General features: G+C 48.7%; 3 protein-coding genes across 4 annotated transcripts in view; 1 reads left to right on the top strand and 2 right to left on the bottom strand.

Annotated features, from left to right (window-relative positions):
• The window catches only part of LOC109310766 (carbohydrate sulfotransferase 6-like), a 5,069-nt gene extending 4,590 nt beyond the window's left edge, over positions 1–479 (bottom strand). Inside the window, exon 1 of one of the 2 annotated variants that reach the window (XM_019536123.1) lies at positions 423–479. In XM_019536123.1, coding sequence (XP_019391668.1) covers positions 423–479 — 57 coding nt within the window. Of the gene's footprint in view, positions 1–300; positions 325–422 lie in introns of those variants that run through there. The other variant, XM_019536124.1, reaches the window with a different exon arrangement.
• A 4,325-nt stretch (positions 480–4,804) lies between these two features.
• On the bottom strand, positions 4,805–10,753 carry TMEM231 (transmembrane protein 231). Its single transcript, XM_019536126.1, has 8 exons — positions 10,597–10,753; positions 10,352–10,518; positions 9,981–10,109; positions 6,697–6,840; positions 6,343–6,424; positions 6,099–6,204; positions 5,229–5,432; positions 4,805–5,186 (listed from the first exon to the last, which is right to left on the bottom strand). The coding sequence occupies exons 1-7, from the start codon at positions 10,736–10,738 to the stop codon at positions 5,252–5,254; spliced, it is 951 nt and encodes a 316-aa protein (XP_019391671.1). The 5' UTR covers positions 10,739–10,753; the 3' UTR covers positions 4,805–5,186; positions 5,229–5,251.
• Positions 10,754–11,103: 350 nt separating this feature from the next.
• On the top strand, positions 11,104–18,360 carry GABARAPL2 (GABA type A receptor associated protein like 2). The gene is made up of 4 exons (XM_019536129.1): positions 11,104–11,277; positions 11,357–11,412; positions 16,225–16,397; positions 17,782–18,360. The coding sequence occupies exons 1-4, from the start codon at positions 11,244–11,246 to the stop codon at positions 17,870–17,872; spliced, it is 354 nt and encodes a 117-aa protein (XP_019391674.1). The 5' UTR covers positions 11,104–11,243; the 3' UTR covers positions 17,873–18,360.
• The last annotated feature ends 967 nt before the right edge of the window (positions 18,361–19,327 follow it).

The raw sequence follows: 19,327 nt of genomic DNA, 5'->3' as shown, positions 1-19,327 counted from the left end.
CGCAGCCGGGGCTCTGCCGCGGGCCGGTACACGGGAGGGGGCCCGGCCGGAGCCCGCGACCCGGAACTTCCACGACCACTGCTGGGCTGAACGGGGAGCGCCCCGAGCCGTGCCCGGGGTGTAAGCCCCCGCAGACAAGACTTCCCCGCCGCGCAGCCCCCGGTCCGCGGGCACGGCGGCGAGGTGCCGCCGCAGAGACCGAGCAGAGCGGGACGGCGAGTGCGCGGGGCTGCAGCGAGACAAGCCACAGGGCACCGGGGCGGCCACGGCAGCCGGGACCCGCCGACCCAAAACACTGACCTACGAGTGCAGTCCGGCCGGGCAGCCCCTCTTCCGCAGATGCGGCCCACACTTGAACTTGTCGGCAAAGGCTGGGAGGAGCCGCGCAGCCAGGAATGCAAAGCACTGATGCATTTTTTAACCTGCAAAGCCTGTCTGCAGGTCGCTGCCAAAAACGCTCTGCCGCAGGCAACAAGCATGTGTACTTTGTTAAGAGCTGTATCTTCTGCGGTTTTTTCCATCGCGACAGAGTGCCTTCCCGCGGACAGTGGTTTCCAAAACATTAAGCTTTAAGCCCGTGATGGAGAGATCACGCACTTGCCCTCCGAAAGGAACAAACAATGGGCTAGCAGGGTCTCCAACAGCAACAGCAGCAGAGCAGCACAGACAAAGCTCCCTTGAAAGGTTGACTCTGCAACCTCCTGCGGGGCTTTTCTGACTCAGGCTGCATGCAGCTCCTTGGCAAGAGCAGTGCTACATCAGACGGGAAAGGTTCTTTGGGGTAGATGCGATGTATTTTATTAGACCAACTAAGTACTTGGAAAAATTCCCTGCAAGTGTTCAGGCACTTACGCCCTCCTTCAGGCATTAACACCAGCAGTCTCCCTATGCCTGAAGAAGGGCGTCTGCGCCCCAAAGCTTGCAAAGAACATTTTTTCCAAGTAGTTAGTTGGTCTAATAAAAGACATCACATCTACCCGAAGAACATTTCGTACCTATGTCCTTAGACCAACACAGCTACAACCAAGAAAGCCTTTTTAATCAGATGCACATAGGAACTCCTTCCCACTCCGTGCCAGTTACCCCCCCAGCTCCTTGCCTGATCTGCCTTCCCCACCCTATTTCTTCTTCCCACTTTACTCAAGTGGCTCCCAGCCCAGCCCATCAGTCTTCCCAGATCCTTTTTTTCCCATTCTGCTCCTCCTTCTCCTCTGCTAATCCTTTCCTTAGTTTGCCAGGTCGGGCACCTCCTCCTGTACTTCTCTGGGCATTTTAACTGCTACAGCACCCAACGCAGACAGTTTTGGGAAACTTTTGAGACGGTTCAGTCTTACTGCCCGATCCATCCCTGTTTACGTCCCCCCATCGAAAGGCCAGGTATGAGTGCCACCCTGTGTTTGAGGGAACATAGAGACTGCCCCAGGAACACAAAACCTCCGGGCCACGCTGCCACCAGCCCCCGCCCAGAGCAGGGTGATGCATGGCACAGCCTCTGCCGAGGAGGGGAAACAGACTCACCCCAGGCAGTACAGCTCTGTGCAGCTCCCAGCATGGGGAACGTGTTAAATACTCTGGCAGCGTCTCTTTCCATCAGAGCCCTGCATAAGGTGGTACTGCTAGTAAAAGGCTCCCTTTCCAGGAGCTTTTACACTTTTCCAACATTTACCCCTAAAACTGGAGTTTACTGGACTTGGCACAGTATTTTTGGGAAGGTGAAAGTGTGCTCTGTGCTTCTGCAGATCAGCTGCCCTCACCCCGGGCAATCACTCTTCTTGAACTGTCCTGGTCTCTTCCCCCGCAAACTGCTCCTTCAGAGGACGCTCCTCATCCTCTGCTAAGATTCCTTGGAGGTTCCTCGGGTTCTTCCCTTGGTCCCCTTATCTCTCTCCACCCTTTTCTCTGGGTAAGCTCATCTGCCAACTTGGCTGACAACCTCTGCGCTCCACACACATCTTGCCAAACAATCTTTAGTTTCTCCCCACAGCTGCTGCTGTTCTCATCTACTGGAAGCCGTGCTGGGCCTTTCTGGAGGGCACCGGGTGCAACCACCACCACCTCTCTTGGTGGCTCTCCAGAATTTAGTTCAAATTCAACATGGCTAAACACAGATCTTTTCAGTGCCATCCTACCCCAGCCCCTCCCTTCGTGATCACTGAACAAGACCATCATTCAGACCCATGCAAGTGTAACAGCTGCAAAGGCTTGCTTGGCTGCAAGCTGTGCCTAAGAATTTTGCAAGGCAGCAAAAAGTTTGCAGAGACTGCAATAGCTTTTTCCCAACGGAAGGTATGCTGTGCATAGCGCGTGCTTTTTACTGGAGGATTTGAACTGTAACCAGAGCCCCCCCGTTGCAAACCCAGGGCTCTGATTGGCTACTGTGGCGCCAGAAAAAGCTAAGCGAGGGAAAAGCTGCTGCAGAAAGAAGTTGCAGGGGAGCTACACCCGCCTGGAGAGGAGGGCAGGGACTCACCCCCCCCCTCCGGCAGAGGGAGCGAAGCTGAGGCTTGCTGTGGAGCGGGCTTCAGGACAGAGGAGTGCCTGAGTCATCCCGGGAGAAGCTGATTCCCCACCCAGGGGACACAGGGAAAGAATGGGGAGGGGTTGGTAAGCGAGCTGGGAGAACCTGCCTAGTCAAGGGCCTGCAGAGGGAAGTCCTCTGTTTGGGCGGAAAAGGCTTGTACTGCAGAGAGGTCTGCAGAGTGAACCGCCTGTCTGCATGTGGAGCTGCTGGGGGAGAGAGCCCGGAGAGGGAGTGAGCTAGGGGAACCCCAAATCTGCATGGGTGTGTGACACGCAGGACACTTAACCCCTAGTGTTTGCAGGAGGTGCAGTTTTTCAGAAGGAAAGTGAAGAGGCCTCGCCTCTTACCTGCAGTGGCTGATCAGAGACGTGTTTCTTTCGCTGAGTTACCGCGGAAGGCCAGAGTCCAGCTTCCCCGGAGCAGCACAAGCCTCGCCTCTGCCACCTAGCGGTGGACCATAATTAAAGCTGTATTGCCACTTACAGGTCCCCGCCATAACCGTGTTACGAGGAGGTGAATGCAGTCACTGAGGTTGCTTGATGCAAGTGGGACCACCCAGTGTGGTGGAAGTATTCATCTACTGTTGCAGTTGTAAGTTCTATTCAAATTGTTGGTTTTATTATTATTTATTGATAACATATATGTTTCTTCTCTGGGTTAATCATGTCCGTATATAGTTGTGTATAATAAAGAAACCCCTTTCTTTATTGGACTTAAAGTAAATTCTTGGGCAGTGAGGTCTAGGGGGGCACCTCGCCAAGGTACACCCTCGGTGCCAGTAGCCCTGGGAACCCTGAGGATCCAGAATCTGGCACGTTGCCCAGCCTAGCATGCTGGCGAGGGGTACATAAGTTTAAGATAATACTCGGGACAATTGCTCTCATTTTTTTTTCTAGCCAGACTGGACATAAATCACGCTGATTCTTTCCAAATAACACGTCTACACACTCTTTCCTAACCATTCAAAACCTTCATCCATCTTGTGCCTCAGTTATTGTAACACCCTCTCTGGCCTTGTCAAATACAGCCTTGCCCTGCTACTACTTGTCCAGAATACCCTGCAAAGTGTCTGCCACGCTGAGCCATCATTCCTTTCTCAGCCTCCCCTGACTCGCCCCTTTTATTAAATCAAACAAAAGCTATTTGTCTTTGCCTTTGAGGCTCTTCACAACCTATCCTAACCTACCTGTTACTGAGATGCTGTCTCCTATCTGCAGTAGGCAATGAGCCGGCCTCCATTGTTCACTCATTACATTTTCCAACACCATGCTATCTTCCACTTTTCCTATCACGTTTGGTGGAATTCAGCGTAAATGTCTGCAAAGCTATATCCTTATCCTCCCTCAAAACTCCTTTTAAGCTCTCCATTCCTGTGGCATCTACAAAAGATGCAATAACAGTTAGGCAGCTGGTGTGCTGGAACTGCTATTTTCGTTCTCCATCACGCTGACAAACATCCTCTCAGTCTCTCCTTGCACTCCTCCTATCTGTATCCCTTTGTCACATCTTGTCTTAGAGCTGGGCAGTAAGCTTTTGGAGGCAGGGACGATCTGTGTGTTCTGCATGTGTACGGTACTTTGCACCACGGAGACCTGGCCTAAAACTAATGTTCCTGTGCGCTATAGCAGTAGTCTCCAAAGTGAGGCATGCGCACCCCAGGGGGTGCACAAGACGATCCCCTGGGGTGCGGGAAGAAAATATTAGAACTTCTATTTATATTTTTATCTAAAAAAATAAGAAAGAAATTAAGCTTTACTAATATTTAATATATGGATTGACACTGGCACCCTTGCTCAATCTGTACGGAAGACGACCACGTGTCACGGTACACGAGTAGTACGTGTATATAATTTATAAATAAATAAATATACATATACTGGGGGTGCGTGCTCAAAATTTTTTTTACTGATAGGGGTGCGCGATCAAAACAGTTTGGAGACCACTGCACTATAGGAATGGGGAATTAAAAAAGTCAGGTACCCCAAAACCAATGAACCACATTCCTACAGCCACTCTTGACTTCCAGTTATGCAAAATTAAGTCACCCTTTCATGTTTCATGACCAGTATATTTGGCATTTAAGAAACCTAGTTTCTGTCCAATTTATGTTCCATCCTCATGACTAAGCACCAGACAGAACGGGAGAGAGATGAATACTGCTTGTTCACAAATAAGTGCAGTAAAAATGCAGAGCCACTAACTCCGGTGGAAAGTGTGCCTTTTACCTCTCCTCCCACTTTCAAATTCTGCCTCCACTCTCCAGATAAAAGCTTGACAGAACTATACTTTTCAGGATTTATTTGTGAATTTATTCAGGAAATAAAGACAATACAAGTTGTTTACATAGCTATTATTACCTTGTGAGTCACCATTATTTCATGTTGCATTTTGAACCAAACTCTGAGTGAGCTAATCAATCAAAAGTGATAGACTTTTCAGCAAAGTAGGTCTCATCATAATCTGCATGGGTTTTGAAATGCAATCTTGTTACAAAACTGAATCCATTCCTCCTGAACTGTCAACAAACGTGAGAAACACAAATCCCAGTGGAGCGCTCAAATAAGGCTGACGCAAAGAAAAGAATACAAAAGGAGTCTTAGACAGTAATAGCGTGAACCAAACATGATCCAGAAGGTTTTCACCAAGCTCCTCATCTTCAAGCATGTCTCCAAAGAATGAAAATACAGAAAACTGTTATCCTGACTGTTTAAAACCCTTTCAAGTATCTGCTCAGGACTGGTGTGCTTTGTACGATGGCGTCAAGGATGCCGATGTTACAGGTACTGTGGTCAGCACCTGATTCTGGAACACAAATTTTTTTATCCTGTCAAACACCCAAAGAAAAATAAGCAGGATACTAACATACTGGATCCAAGCAAATTTAATCATCTCCCAGAAACCTGGCTGATATGTGAAAAGAGTTAAGGAGCACTGAATAATGTTTCTGAAACTACACAGTGCAACTAAAATGCCAAACTTAGTGATGAAAATGCAACAAAAATTGGGTATATGCAAGTTTGCGTAACAAGAGAAGAGACTTTGGAAGCCACGAGAACTTAAGGTCTATTATACTGATACGCAAGAAAGGCTGTAGGTCACCAGCTCTTGACCTGTTATGATGAAAGGCACCCCTCTGGAAATGCCAGCAATTAATGCAAATCACCAACCAAGAAAAATAAAATATGAGGAAAGTCTTGTCCCTTGAGAAGAACTACATATGCTGGTTTGTTCCAATTTAAGATGGTAAACAAATAAAGGACCGTGAAACTATAAAGTGCCAGTCCCAACCTGGGGTCAAGGAACAAACAGATAGTCACGCAATCCAAAAACTGACAGACATGCATGCTTTATTTGACAGGGCCCAAATAATACCTGGTAAACTTAGTAGGCATTCAGCCTGTCTATTATTATTCCAAAAAACATTCTCTCTGCAGTGCTTTTGTCCTATAACAAGATGCACAGAGTAAGGTCTGATCAGGAAGAAATGATCTTAAACTTTAAGTGGGACACTGGTTTAAGGACAAGTATACTTCTATTCAGTGACTTCACTAGAGCTCACGCAACAACGAAAGGATATAAAATAACTTCCACTGGATACCGAATGGTGGCATTAATAATAAAAGGTGCATTTGCTGCTCTTCCTATCAGCCAAACAGGATTGGGATCTGCAAGAACTGTCGTTACTACAATGAAAACAAAAGAAAACCAAGTTTAGGAATTTTCAGACTGGTAACCCAAAGCAGGAACGTTCAACGATCAGCTGCCAATCTGCTAACCATAGCCGAATACAGCGATGTTCATACTCGTTATTACAAACTTACCGTTTCTATCCTGATATGCTGCAATGATGTTAGTGAGATCATAGTCTTGTGCAAAAGGACTTGTGCCGTTGATCACAGATACCTGTTATACAATGTGACACCTTAATGCCAATATAAATCATTTGTGGCCTGTTCTCTAGGAAATTACTTCTACCAAGCTTGTTACACAAAGTATTTCTGTCTCTAGAGAAACATTAGCCCAGGCTTAAGCTTGACTAGCTCAACAGATACATGACCCTCTCCTACTCTCCAGCCCAGCAAGCATACCTCAGGCTGGAAAGGTGTGGGATTAATTCTGCATCACCTATGATGCAGAAAGAGCAACAAAGAGAAGGGAAGAAAAGGTCTTCTCACATTGTATCTAGTGTCTAGTCCACGATGGCTAAGTAATTGCCTCTGCTGTAATTTCAAGTCCCCATTCACGTACAGCTGGGACCCTGGAATTGGAGAGAAAAACTGCAGAAAAGCCATGCTTTGCATCACAAATGTTGACATCCTCTGAAACAAAAAACAAGAAAGAACAGAATTTAGAAAAAATATATATACATTTTCTATCCTTATAATTCTGTTAACATTCTTCGGAGGAGGACATATTTTCTATTTTTAGTGTCAGATAATTATAGACGTGAGCACATTTGTAAAATACTGCTTATTTGGTTATTAGAAGTAAATGACTCCACTGCTCCTTAAACAAGCTCTAGAATAAAACCCACCAAATTGTGCAAGTCTAGTTTGAGAAGACGCTCCACAGTACACGACAAAAGCAAATACTTGACCAGTTCCGACACGGCAAGCCATCGAGCTAGCTGGCTCCTTGGCCCGTTTAGACCATGAAACCCACTTCTTTATTTGTGGACACAACCAGCCAAGCGTGAGGAATGTCAGACCCTCCCACATGGTACCAATCATTGCCCACCCATTTCCCTTTGAACACAGTTAAGGTTGCCGGGAAATCTTACCTCTATGTGCCCCGTCAACCTAGGAAACTGAATGAAGGTACTCCTCCCACTGCTTAACTACACTTCCTTATCCCAGTCTCTCGGCAGTTACCAATATGGTCCCTACCACAGGCTGGTATTATACCGTCTCATGTCCAACACAACGTTACAATGCTATAATGCCCCATACCTCCTGACCCTTGCTGCACTAGGTGCAGCCAGCAATAATCCACTTATTCAGGGATTAGTTGCAACAAGTTGCTAAGTCTACACTGCCATCTGAGGAAATGTGGGGTTCCATTTATACTGGCCTGTGACACTCTAGGTCTAATGGGTCAAGGAAGCTCAAAATAGCCCCTTGGCTCTAAAATCTAAGAGCAAATGAAAGAATTGTAAAAAAATAGGTCTCTGGAGGTTCCAGGCTTCTGCAATGGTTTGCCATTTATGTTCAGAAGCTGTCATACCACTAAGTGTGGCAAGAAGATAAGGGGCTCCTAACGACATAATCACCCCTTTCTTAGGTTGTGCTGTATTCTCGGTGCCAGTTGCACAGGATCATTTGATTTGCTGCTGTGTACTCCCACAGTCCTCTGTGCAGCCCTGTTGCCCCTGGGGGTTCCAGAAGATCGGTAACAGCTATTACCAGTTTTACAGAGAGCCACAGAACTCACTTAGAGGAAACCAAAGCTAGTGCCCTTTTGGGAAGGGAAAAAAAAAGAGGAAGGACAAATAATCACTGATTAATAAAAACTAGAGCTGATATGCCCGTGCCCTCACTTTTAATATCACTGCCCCCCACCCTCCCAATCATATCACCACCTGCCCCACCACCTGTGCCCTCTTTTTTTAAACAAAGTATGGTAACCCTACAGGAATGGAACCCAGCAAGTTAAGTCTGGAGGGGAGGAGCAGACTGAGGCCCCCATGGTGAGGGAGGGAGCGGGGCAGGAGCTGGGGTGAATGTGGCCCCAGGGTCAGGGCGCGTCAAGGGACAGAGCCATGGGAGGCTTGTCCAGGGGCATGAAGTGCAAGGGATGGAGCTCCCTGCTGCTGCACACACCCATGGGGGAGGCATGTGTCCCCCAGATTTATGCATGGGGCAGAGGCAGACTGCCCACTGCAGGCTGACGCTCTGTGCCTGCTGCCTTTGCCCCAGGAGCCATGTGACACCACATTGTGGTGGGCAGGGGACATGCGGCACAGCCAGCATGCAGTTTCCAGGGCAAAGGCAGTGGGGAGCAGAGCCCCAACCTGCAGCCCACCTCTGCCCCATACACAAATCCTGGGGGCACATGCGCCACCCCCCCCGGGGAGCACACTGCAGCAGGGAATCGCACCACCCCCATGCCCCTGGACAAGCCACCCATGACTCTGTCCCACAACCCACCCCAGCCCCAGGGCCTCATATACCCCAGTCTCTGCCCCACTCCCTCCCTCACCATGGGGCCTCAATTTGCCCCCCCCCGTCCCTTCCCTAATAATTGACAGCCCTACTTAAAATTATAATCTCTTAAAAGCTATTTAAAATAGACACACTGAATCCATGAGCCTCCAGCAAGAATTTTTACAGTCTGTAAGACACAGGCTATACGTATGCTTTTTCTAGATAAAGCAGAAACCAGGGAAAACATCTCACTTTAGAAGGTCAAGCTTCATAAATGTGGCAGAACAGATCGCATGCTATGTTGAGGATGCAAGATCACAAGCGTTTGACCTGGGCTCAAGCTCTAAGACACAACTTCAGAAATCATCCGAGTCCTTCGCCGAGAGGCCAAGTAATACTCTTACTTTACAGCTTGCCCTTACCCAAGCTCTGACTGGCTCCTTTCTCAAATTATTAAATATTTATGACACCACTCATCACAGAACATTATGCTATAACTATACACATGTATTAAAGGACCCTCCTTGGTAGCAAAATCATATAGCAAACCTAGTGTAAACCTACTTGTTTGGACAGTTTCATCAACCAATGGAAAAGTACCTTCCCTTAAATCAGTAATTCTCAGTCTGGGTATCACGATCCCTTCATGAGTGCCATGGGTTGCCACACAGTGTTATCATCGCTGTTAGGCCTGCAAACACGACTGACAAGGTTTCAAATAGGAATCCAGAGTGTTAAAAGCGTTCTGACCTGTTGTGGCCCAACTTCTTTGCAACAGAAAAATTGCTCTGTCTGTAGACAAAAAATGACTAGAAATTCAGAGCTGACACTTGCTGAAGGGTGCTTTGAATCTAACACAGAGTGCCTTGACTCTAAAAAGGTTGAGAACCACAGCCTTGCATTAAAGGAGTACACATGGAAAAGCAGGTTAGAATGAATGTAAATTAATTCACTCTTCTAAAAATAAGTCATAACATAAGTCTCACCTACTAGAGTATTGCATATCACTTTAGACCCTCAATCCATGGGTCACGCCCCAAAAGTGGGTCACAAGAATATATGAAAAGGTAATGAACAAGCTTTAAAATGGATTCTCCTTTAAAGGAGAAGAATGTGGGAAACCGCGGCTGCCCCACAACCCCCCCCCCCCGCCCCGTGCACCGGGGGCCTGAGGGCAGCGGGTCAGGACTGGCCATCGAGGTTCACAAATGGGTCCTGGTACAAAAATGTTGAGAACCGCTGATTTATATTGTTGCTACTGGGAAGCTGATGCTGGCTCTGCACTGAGGAGCACTACAGGCAGACCGGGTACTCACGTGCAGCTGGTAGGAAAAGGTCAGAATGAGCTGCGCACCGAGCACTTCCTCCGCAGGCTTCAAAGGAAGTTCCAGTTTAAAATGCAACTGGTCCATTTTGCCATCTTGATTCTTATCTTCTTCTCTAGTCTGCAAATAACACGGAGTCCTAATGACGCTCTGGCCTTGGCGCCAGTTTCTCGTGCTGGTGCCAGGAGGGTCCCAGCGGCAGACCTGCGACACCAGGAAGGGTTTCCAAGGGGCAAGAGCATGCGTTGTCCCGGCCGCAAGGAAGGGGCTGAAGCCGAGCCAGGCCCCCGGGCTGTGCCCAGAGCAGCGCTTCCAGCCGCCTCCCACCCGCCCCGAGTCCCGGGGGGCGCTGCCACACGCACCGCGACGAGCGGGACGCGCAGGCGCTCTCCCTGCAGGCGGTTGAAGGCGGGGAACGTGCTCCAGGCCAGGCCGCCGCCCGGCGCCGCAGTCGTGGCCAGCAGCAGCGCCTCGTAGCGGAAGCGGACGGACGGCTGCTCGCGGTACGCGGCCAGCGTGCGCCACAGCCCTGTGGGGACGCGCCATCAGCCGGCAGCCGCGGGCACCCTAACCCGGCCCCCCCGCCCCGCCCCGCCCGGCCGCGGACCGTGGCTACGGTAGGCCACGAGCAGCGGTGGCACGTAGGTGAGCGCGCCCAGCAGCGCGAGGCCCAAGGCGGCGGCGGAGCAGAGTCCGGCGCGGTACCGCGTGCGCTGCGCGGGCTCCGAGAACAGCTCCACAAGGCCCATGGCTACGTCGCCATAGCAACCGCGGCCGCCGCTCGGGGACACGACCGAGCCAATCCTCGCGCGGCTCCGGCTGGGCGGGGCCAGTGCGCGGCGGCCAATAATAACGAACCCGCGTCCAGCAGCGAATCAACGGCAGAAGCTGAGGACGCTCGAGTCCCGCCCCGTCATTGTCAGCCCGGTCCCGGCACCGCCCACTCGCAACGTCACCACAGCAGACGCGGGGGGCGGGGACTAGCAAGTGGATCACGTGGCTGAGGGGCGGGGCTTGCCTCCACCTCGCGTCACCGGCCCCGGATGTCGCCGCCCCGCCCCCTCCTCGTTGCTCCGTCACCGTGGGCCGGAAGCTCCTCAACCTCTTCTGGTTGCTGGGCAACGGGGGGTCGGAAGTCCCGCCCGCCGAGCTGTTGTTGTTGTGACTGCGACAGGCCCGGTCGCCCCCGGAGCAGCCCCGGCAGCGCCCTCGGGCCGCCGCGACCCCGGCTCCGGCTCCTGGCCCCGCGCCGCCATGAAGTGGATGTTTAAGGAGGACCACGCGCTAGGTAAGGCCGGACACCCCGCGCCCCCCGGGAGGCTCCCTGGCCGCCCGGCCCCCGCCCTAATGCCGCGCGTTGTTCGCAGAGCACCGATGCGTCGAGTCGGCGAAGATCCGGGCCAAGTACCCAGACCGCGTCCCGGTAAGTGAACGCGGCCTTCCCCCGCCCCGGCCCAGCCCGGCCACCGCGTCGCGGGGCTCCGCCCTCCGCATCCCGGCCGGCCGGCCCTGCCCCGCGAACGCCGCCGAGCGGGTGGTAAGTGGCTGGCCCGCCCCCTCCAGCTGCGTCAAGGGCAGGCGCCCGTGCCCCCCGCCTTGTGCCCCTGCCAGCGGGAGACCCCGTTGCCCCGGCATGCACCGCGAGGGACCGAATCCCTTTGCCCGTCTGACTGCTGCCCACCACGGTCCCTCCGCGGCCTTCCTTGTGTATGAAGCAGCAGCTCTGGAGCAGCCGGTGACCCCCCCCCTGCAGCTGCAGCCTGTTGAGAGCTGGGTCCCCTCCATCCTGCCTGGCAGCAGCATCTCCTCCATCCAGGTGCTCTGGCAAGACCCTCCTATCCCGGCCCATCTCCATCTCCCCTGCCTCCTACTCCGTTGAACTCAGTGCCCCACTTTCATTGCCTCCTGGTGTGCGGTGCCTAGCGGCCTGACCAGCTTTTTTGCTGGTGATCAGCACGTTTGGATAGGTGTCATTTTCCCTGGCTGTCTAATCAAGGTTCAATCTTAGCCTGTTACCAGCTTCTGGTAATGCACTTGTGGGAAAAGAAAACATCTGAGATGAGGCTAACAGTACCCTGCCACCTCCTGTGGAGCGGACGCTTGTGTGAGTGGATGGAGGGAATCGTGACCAAGGTGCACTGGCGGGTGCAGTTTTGCTGGGTATCATCAGTGGGAGTTCAGGTGTCTAGATGCGGCGCCAAATCTCAGATGAACAGAGTGCCTCTTAGGGAGGAGGAGTAACATGCTGCTTGTTTCTCATAGGTTTTGGATTTGTCCCTTAGGCCTTCTCTGTGCTTGTAAAACAAGCCCTTAGCTTGGTGCCATGAGACAGGGGTGCAGGGAAGAGAGTGCTGGGTTGGAACTGAGGACACATGGGTTTTGATTCCATGCAGGTTTTTTAACCTGAAGGTAGCCGCGGTGGGGTTCACTCCACAGTCGCTTTCACCAGGGATTATTTTCCTAATGGGTGCAGCTGCCATAACTTGACAGTACCAGTTTAACCAAATGAACCGTAACTATCTTCAGTGAGTCATCCTAGCCTGATCCCAACTGACTTCTAGTGAGCAGATATCCTCCTCTATCACTTGCATTCATGTCTGCAGTTCAGGAATCTGTCCCAGCAATGGAAGGTACATCTATGTGGCTGTTCTCAACGTGGCTAATAAGCTCATGTAGCGTGTCCTGCAAAATGTAACGATATGCTGGTACCTGACCTTACTCATCCACAGCTAGCTTAGTATCTCTGCACAGCATGACATTGTGCCTTGCAGATATAGCCGTAGCTTGAAGTTGTGCATTAAGCTGAATCCCTGCTCCCTTGTCGCAAGGGATAGTGTCATACATCTCTGGGGACTGAGGTGCAGGATTGCCAGACCACATAGATTTGTCTTTGGCTGTGAATCCAAGGAAGAATGGTTTCTCCTATGACTTATAAGGAATAAGACACTGCAGGATAGTTGTGGCTAGAATAAGCCCCGGGAGCAGGTGTCTCCAAGTGAGATAGTGTTTGTACAGTGAGCCTACTCCTACTCCAGAGAGACCTGTTGTAACTAAAGAAATCAGCCTTTTTTAAAGAAGAGCCTTTCCAAATACCATTTTGTATCACTAGGAATAAAAACAATAAATAGATTTTATTGCCATTTAATTTTTAAATTTAAATGAGAAATCTATTTGATTTTTAAATAGATCTGCTAAAATTCTGACAACCTATTTTAAAGCCTGGTTTTATAACAAGCTTACTCCCCACCCGGCCCCCCACACACTTAAGAGTTAATATGCGGGAGTGTGTATTTACCGGCAACATTTTTAATAAATCAAACCACTGGAATAACCACCTGCAACCAGATTTTATGAAGTACTAATACTCCTGACAGCAGTAGTGTTTTCTGTAGATGCAGGGAAGCTATTCTTTTTTTTTTTTTCTTTTCAGTTTATTCAGCTAGTTGAGTGCAATGACTGGCGCGCGCATTCAATTTTTAAAAAACATAGTACTTGAAAAAGAAGGAAAGTTTGTTTTCTTCTTCCAATCTGTAAAGGAGTGACATATGAAAAGATAAGATCTACTAGTCCTAAAATTCTAAAGCCGTGGTGACCAGAAACACTCAGTTCATGAGCTCCAGAAATTTTATTAGTGCAATACATTTGATTTAAAAGAAAGCGTTGCTTGATGCATGCTATTTTTGGATAGCAAGTACATTTAACATTTTTTAACTCAGAAATAATTTTAATTTTTATACACTTATTGGCGTTCCAATTCCCATCCAAACGGCGTTTGATAAAGGGCATACTCAGTTGTAACTTACATTCTGTGAGGCTTTCCAGCCTCAAGAATCATTCCCAAGTATGGCCTGAGAGCCAGATGTGGCATACCAGCCAGCACTGCTCTTTGAGATGACCCTTAAGGGGTGAATCTTTGGGGACCCCCCAAACTGGAGTTGAGAGTTGCAAAACGAGAGTCAAACTCTTTTTGTTTGTTTCCTTTTTTTTTTAATAAAGGTTTCTAGCTTGGTGGTATAAATGGCCAGTTTTAATCAACCTTCTCTGATTAATCCACTCTGTCATTTACAAAATATTTGAGCTTTCATTGTTCAGAAGTAGTTTTCCAAGTACCTGCAGTCATCTCTTTAGGCTTCCTTCTGCATCCAAGCAGCACCTGTAGAACTGCTTCTGTTCACTTGAGTTTTTGGTCAAGGGCCAAACTGCCCAATACTAGCGGTGTTTCTGAACCTTGTAACCCCCGCTTGGGACAGGCCTTGGAGGCCTCAAGACCTACAGCCAGGGCAGCCTGGAGGACAAAGGTTAAATAGCCCTGAGGAAATGGTATTTTTCAAAATAAATATGTTACTAGGTTTTGAAACCCAGTTCCCCTCTGTAGACTGCTGCTCTTTGCCAAGCATGTACCAGCCAACCCTTGTGCCTCCTGTCTTCACCCCTGCAAAGACAGCTGTGCAACCTGGGGCAGAGACTAGCACAATCCTCTCTGAACCCCATTGGGGAACAAACTGCAGTCTAATTTCCTTTCTGTCACTCTGAAACTACAGTGACAGGCATCATGGAAACATCTGAGAGAGTGCAGGGAAGGGGAGACGCTGGTACTTGTTACAGCCCCCTCCACCGCACACTGCATTCTCCTACAAGGCCTAGCATGTTAGTTGCTGTTAGTGTCTGGCATAAGGGAACCAGTGTTAATCAGGTCTTTTCCTGCAGCTGCAGCTAACATCAGATATCCCTTCATCCCAGCAGCCTCCTTCCTTTGGTTTCTGTGGCCCTTCTCCCAAGCTGTTGTTCCCAATTCAATACAATTCACAGCCTGCAGGGACCATTTTGGTTATCTGGGCTCACCTCTTCATGATATAAACCAGAGAAGTTCAGCCAGTGATTTGCGTATCAAGAACAATAACCTATGGTGGAGCAGCAGGCAGAGAACACATCTGCCTCTGTGATTTGTTTAGGTAACTTGCTTAACACTGTCAAACTCTAACCCCATTTAATATGCTGCCAGCCCTCTTCATTGTGGTGATGATTTCCAGATGAGTGTCATCACTGTCTGCCTGGGTCTGGCCACAGCCTGGAAAGCTACTCTCAGTTGTGAATTCCTGCCAGCTCCTCTTATGTTATGGTTGTTAGCCGTAAAGCTTAATGATGCTTTAAACATTAGCATAAGAATGAGTTTCTGGCTGGCTTCCTTCTGCAGCTACTTTCCCCAAGCTTTCGTAGTATAGGGGGAGGGGGGAGTCCTGCCTTGATGAGTTTGTGGTCTGGGGTTGATAGGTGACAGTCCAACATGGGTCCCATTTATTTATCTATTAAGTTGACTTCACTCTCCTCTCATTACCTCTCACTGCAGCCAACTGTATGTAGTAAGAGACTGTGCACACTTATCCAGAGCTCTTTACTCACTAGTCCCAGTGGGTTATTGCTCTGAGATAAGTGCTGCTGTGGCCTGCCTCACTCAGGAAAACTCACCAGAACAAAAATCCCTGCTCCTTATTGGGTCCCTGTGGGTGGAGCAAAATGCTAACAGGCCAGCATGAGAGGGCGCTTTGCAACCCTGAGGCTTAGGAATAAAAGGCTCTTTTCCTGACCCCTCCCTTGTCTTAATAAAATCACAGATTCTGCAGACAGTGGAGTATCTTTGCCTTTGACCATGTCAGTAGGTAGCTGCCAGTTAAGAGACTGTTCACTGCCCAGTATCTATTAATGCTGAGTTCAGGTTGTCCAGCAGAGTTCAGACCTTACCAGGATGCAGAATGACAGTACAGGTAGGTCTCTGACAACCAGGAAACACAGTCCTTGTGTCTGCTCATTATGGGCTCCTCGGGCTGCACTATACCAACAGTGGCTACTGCTAGCTTTAGGGGTAGGAAAGTTAAGTTTCAGAACAGGGCCTGGCAGCCTTAGAAAAGCACAGGGAAGTTCATGGCAATATCCTTATGCACATGGATGTTAGTGCTCCTAGAAAAATTGGCTGTTTGCAGTAAGTCAGTCTGGACCTGAGGTTAATGGCACCACTATAGTATTTTGCTATGGAGTAAGCCCTTGGTTGGCTTCTACCATTCTTGTTTTTCTTGTTTTCCATTCATTAATTGCTAGACCCTCCCTCTTCTCTGAAACAAATCTGGGCACCTTCTCGGTTGGATAACCTTCTCCTGGCATTGTAAACCTGTGCCAGCAAGCAACTCGCTGGATCCTTCGGTGTGTATGAAAGCCGCTCTTCTGTGTCTGTGCTTAATAGGTCATTGTGGAGAAGGTCTCAGGCTCTCAGATTGTTGACATTGACAAGAGGAAGTATCTGGTTCCTTCTGACATCACTGTGGCCCAGTTCATGTGGATCATCAGGAAGAGGATTCAGCTGCCATCTGAGAAAGCAATATTCCTCTTTGTAGACAAGACTGTCCCACAGTCCAGGTGAGAGGCTGTTTCACTGGAATGTATGTGCATTCCCGCAAACCCAGGCGAGCCTGAAGGACAGTATTCTGCTCTGCTGTTGGCTCCTGTTACAGCTGAGGATGGTGTTGTGAAAAGCAGCTCACCAACCCGTTAAGGAGAAGGGTTTGGTACCTTAATCTTGCTGCTGTAGGTTTTGGCAAAATACACATCCCATTCTGTTTCTAATAAAAAGCTGGAAGGAAGCATGGTTGTAAATCAGCTGAATTGTAATGGATCCTGGGGAACAATAGTGAAAAAGGATATTCTGGCAACATGAGTTGGAGACAAATAGGGAACTTCTTAGTTAGACTTGATCGCTTGACAAGACCACTGCACTTCAGAAAGCCCACGATATGACACTGACTCCCAAATTCTGAGTGGCCTCTCAGATGGTAATTTCCTTAGGATAGGTATTGTGGTTCATTATTCCAAGGCACCCCAAGAACACTAACAACTGTCAACAATAATAATTTTGTAAAGTCAAACTGAGCATGTTAAAGTTGCTCTTTAAAATGCTTAAAATAATCCTTAACTCATTATGCTGCCATCTATTTTAAATCTCAAAATTATGGAAAAATATCACTTATACTGTCATGCAAGATGTAGGATGAAAGGCCCCTGGCTTACTTGCTGTGCAGTTAATATAAAAATGACTTATTAGCCATTTTGGACATATGGACTGATGTTTTAGAGAAGCAGATACTACATGGGGGGCACATCTACACGTGCAATTAATTCCAAGCAATAAACTCTGGTGCATACTGTGCCAGAGTTTATTGCTCCTGGGTGCCATGTTTGAACATGCACCTGGGACCATAGCATGTTAAGCTGGGCTGGAGCAGCCCCAACTGGCAGAGGGCCTTGGGGGTCAGCCTGCCACCCCAGGGCTACTCTGACCCAGCTCAGTGTGCTGTGGAAGGGCTGGCTGGGGCACAAGGTTGTCCAGTGCAGGGCTAACCAGCAGGCAGCCTGTCAATGTCTACACACGCATTGCTGTACTAACACGTTGCAGAGTTTTACTTTACTGTAGCCTAATAGGCTACATGTAGACAGAGACATTTACCATGGAGCTTGTTAGACAGCTATGCTGTAAACCCCTCGTGTAGATGTGCCCAAGGTCCTAGCATTCTCCCAGGGCACTTCTGGGCTCGGGAGTAGTTAAAGAGTATCAAATCGGTGCCTGAGTGGCGTGTGCGCTCTCTGTACTGCCAGGATCAGAAGACTCTTCTGCTCTCTCATTCGTGATGCGGGACCTGTGTCGAGCTTTGGCGTTCATTGAGCCCAGGCTCTGTGTCTCACAGTCGCTGGTGTCATCTGCAGCTCTGCAGACCTAATGCTTTCTTATTTTCCCCTCTTGCTCAAGCTTAACTATGGGACAGCTGTACGAGAAGGAGAAGGATGAGGATGGATTCTTGTACGTGGCCTACAGTGGAGAGAACACATTTGGTTTCTGAACGCTGGGGCTTGGCTGCTGCACCATTTTCCTGTGTATCTTGTAAATAGCCGATCATTTTCAGTTCTGACCCCCACAAATGCTCCACCCATCCCCCATGCATTTGTAACTGGATTTATTTCCTAATGTATTGTTAGGTCTTGTTTTAGACTGGTAAATTATCAGATTTATTTTATTTTTTCTTTGTGCATTGTCCTCATGGCTACAAGTTCTCAGAGCCTCAACTCTCTGGGCCACATTTAATGACACTGTTTAAATACTGAAGCAAAAGTAGTTGGGGTCCTAAAAACACGAAAAGGAGGAACATGCATTTACTCTGGGTTTTGTTTGAGACGTTAGTTTAACAAGTATTAAAATATTAAATTCTTAGTAATGGCAACACTGGCTTTGCTAGAGTATTCTGAGCAGTAGCAAGATGCTGAGCTAATATGTTCCTCTTTCTCAATTAGGGGATAACGACAATAAAAATTCCTCCCACAAAGAGGCTGTGTCCTTTCTTTACTTTCATGCTGGGTCCCAGAAATGAGAGAACAAGGAGCTGCTCTCGGGGAGCAAAACCAATATATTTGGAACCACCAGTTTTGATCTGGAGAGGAAGAAGGGCCTAGAAGATCACGGGAGAACACTTAGGGAGTTTGGAAGATGGAAACTAGACAACAGGGTTACACTGGTATGGGTCAAAAGACAAGTTAACACGTGCAGAAGCTGAGCAGGAGCATGCAGCAATTTGAGAGGGATGGATATGGTAGGTAGGAGGTGGAGAGTCAAAGGAGGGAAAAAAAAGAGACCAAAGAAGTAGCCATTTCAAATCAAATACAACTCAGGCTAGCATTGTAGGTCATTACATGTATAAGCTTTTTTCCATGCTGTAGTTGCCACGAGGCCATCACATGATTGTGAAGGGGAAAAAAGGGGCTCCCAAGACAGACATCTTGAATTCAGATGTGACTACCAAGTAAGAGTGGTCAGGAATGGAATTAAGAGGTAAGGTAGCGCAGACTATGCTAATTTGAAGGGAAAGGTTTTTTTTTTTCCTTACAAGAACCATCTACCCTACTGTTTCATGAGCTTTCACTCCACGACATGCTTGGACAAAAAGTGAAGCCACATCACAAGCTCCAAATGTAAACGGCTTTCCGTTTTCTCTGGGAGTAAATCTCAGTGCTGGGGGATAAAGACCAGGAGCGGCACATTAGTGAAACCAAAAACCAAGCAGCATAAGTTATTCTTCCAACTTCCTCCATTACACAATTTCTATGCCCGGGGGGTAGAACGAAGAGAATGTGTGGCTCCGAGCAACGAGAAACAAAAGCAGTACTGTTCAGGGGGGAAGGAAGTAGGGGTGCCTACTTCCCGCTGCAAAAGACAAAAAGCGCCTTAATATGAATGCACTGGGGAAAGGGAAGATTTTTGAACAGGACACCAGTTGAGACAAAAAAACCTCTTATTTTTCTGC

This window comes from Crocodylus porosus, unplaced genomic scaffold (genome assembly GCF_001723895.1).
Source record: "Crocodylus porosus isolate Cpor-Errol unplaced genomic scaffold, CroPor_comp1, whole genome shotgun sequence".
NCBI lineage: Eukaryota > Metazoa > Chordata > Crocodylia > Crocodylidae > Crocodylus > Crocodylus porosus.
Note: the sequence above shows the minus strand (reverse complement) of the source record. Positions and strands in the feature narration are given on the sequence as shown.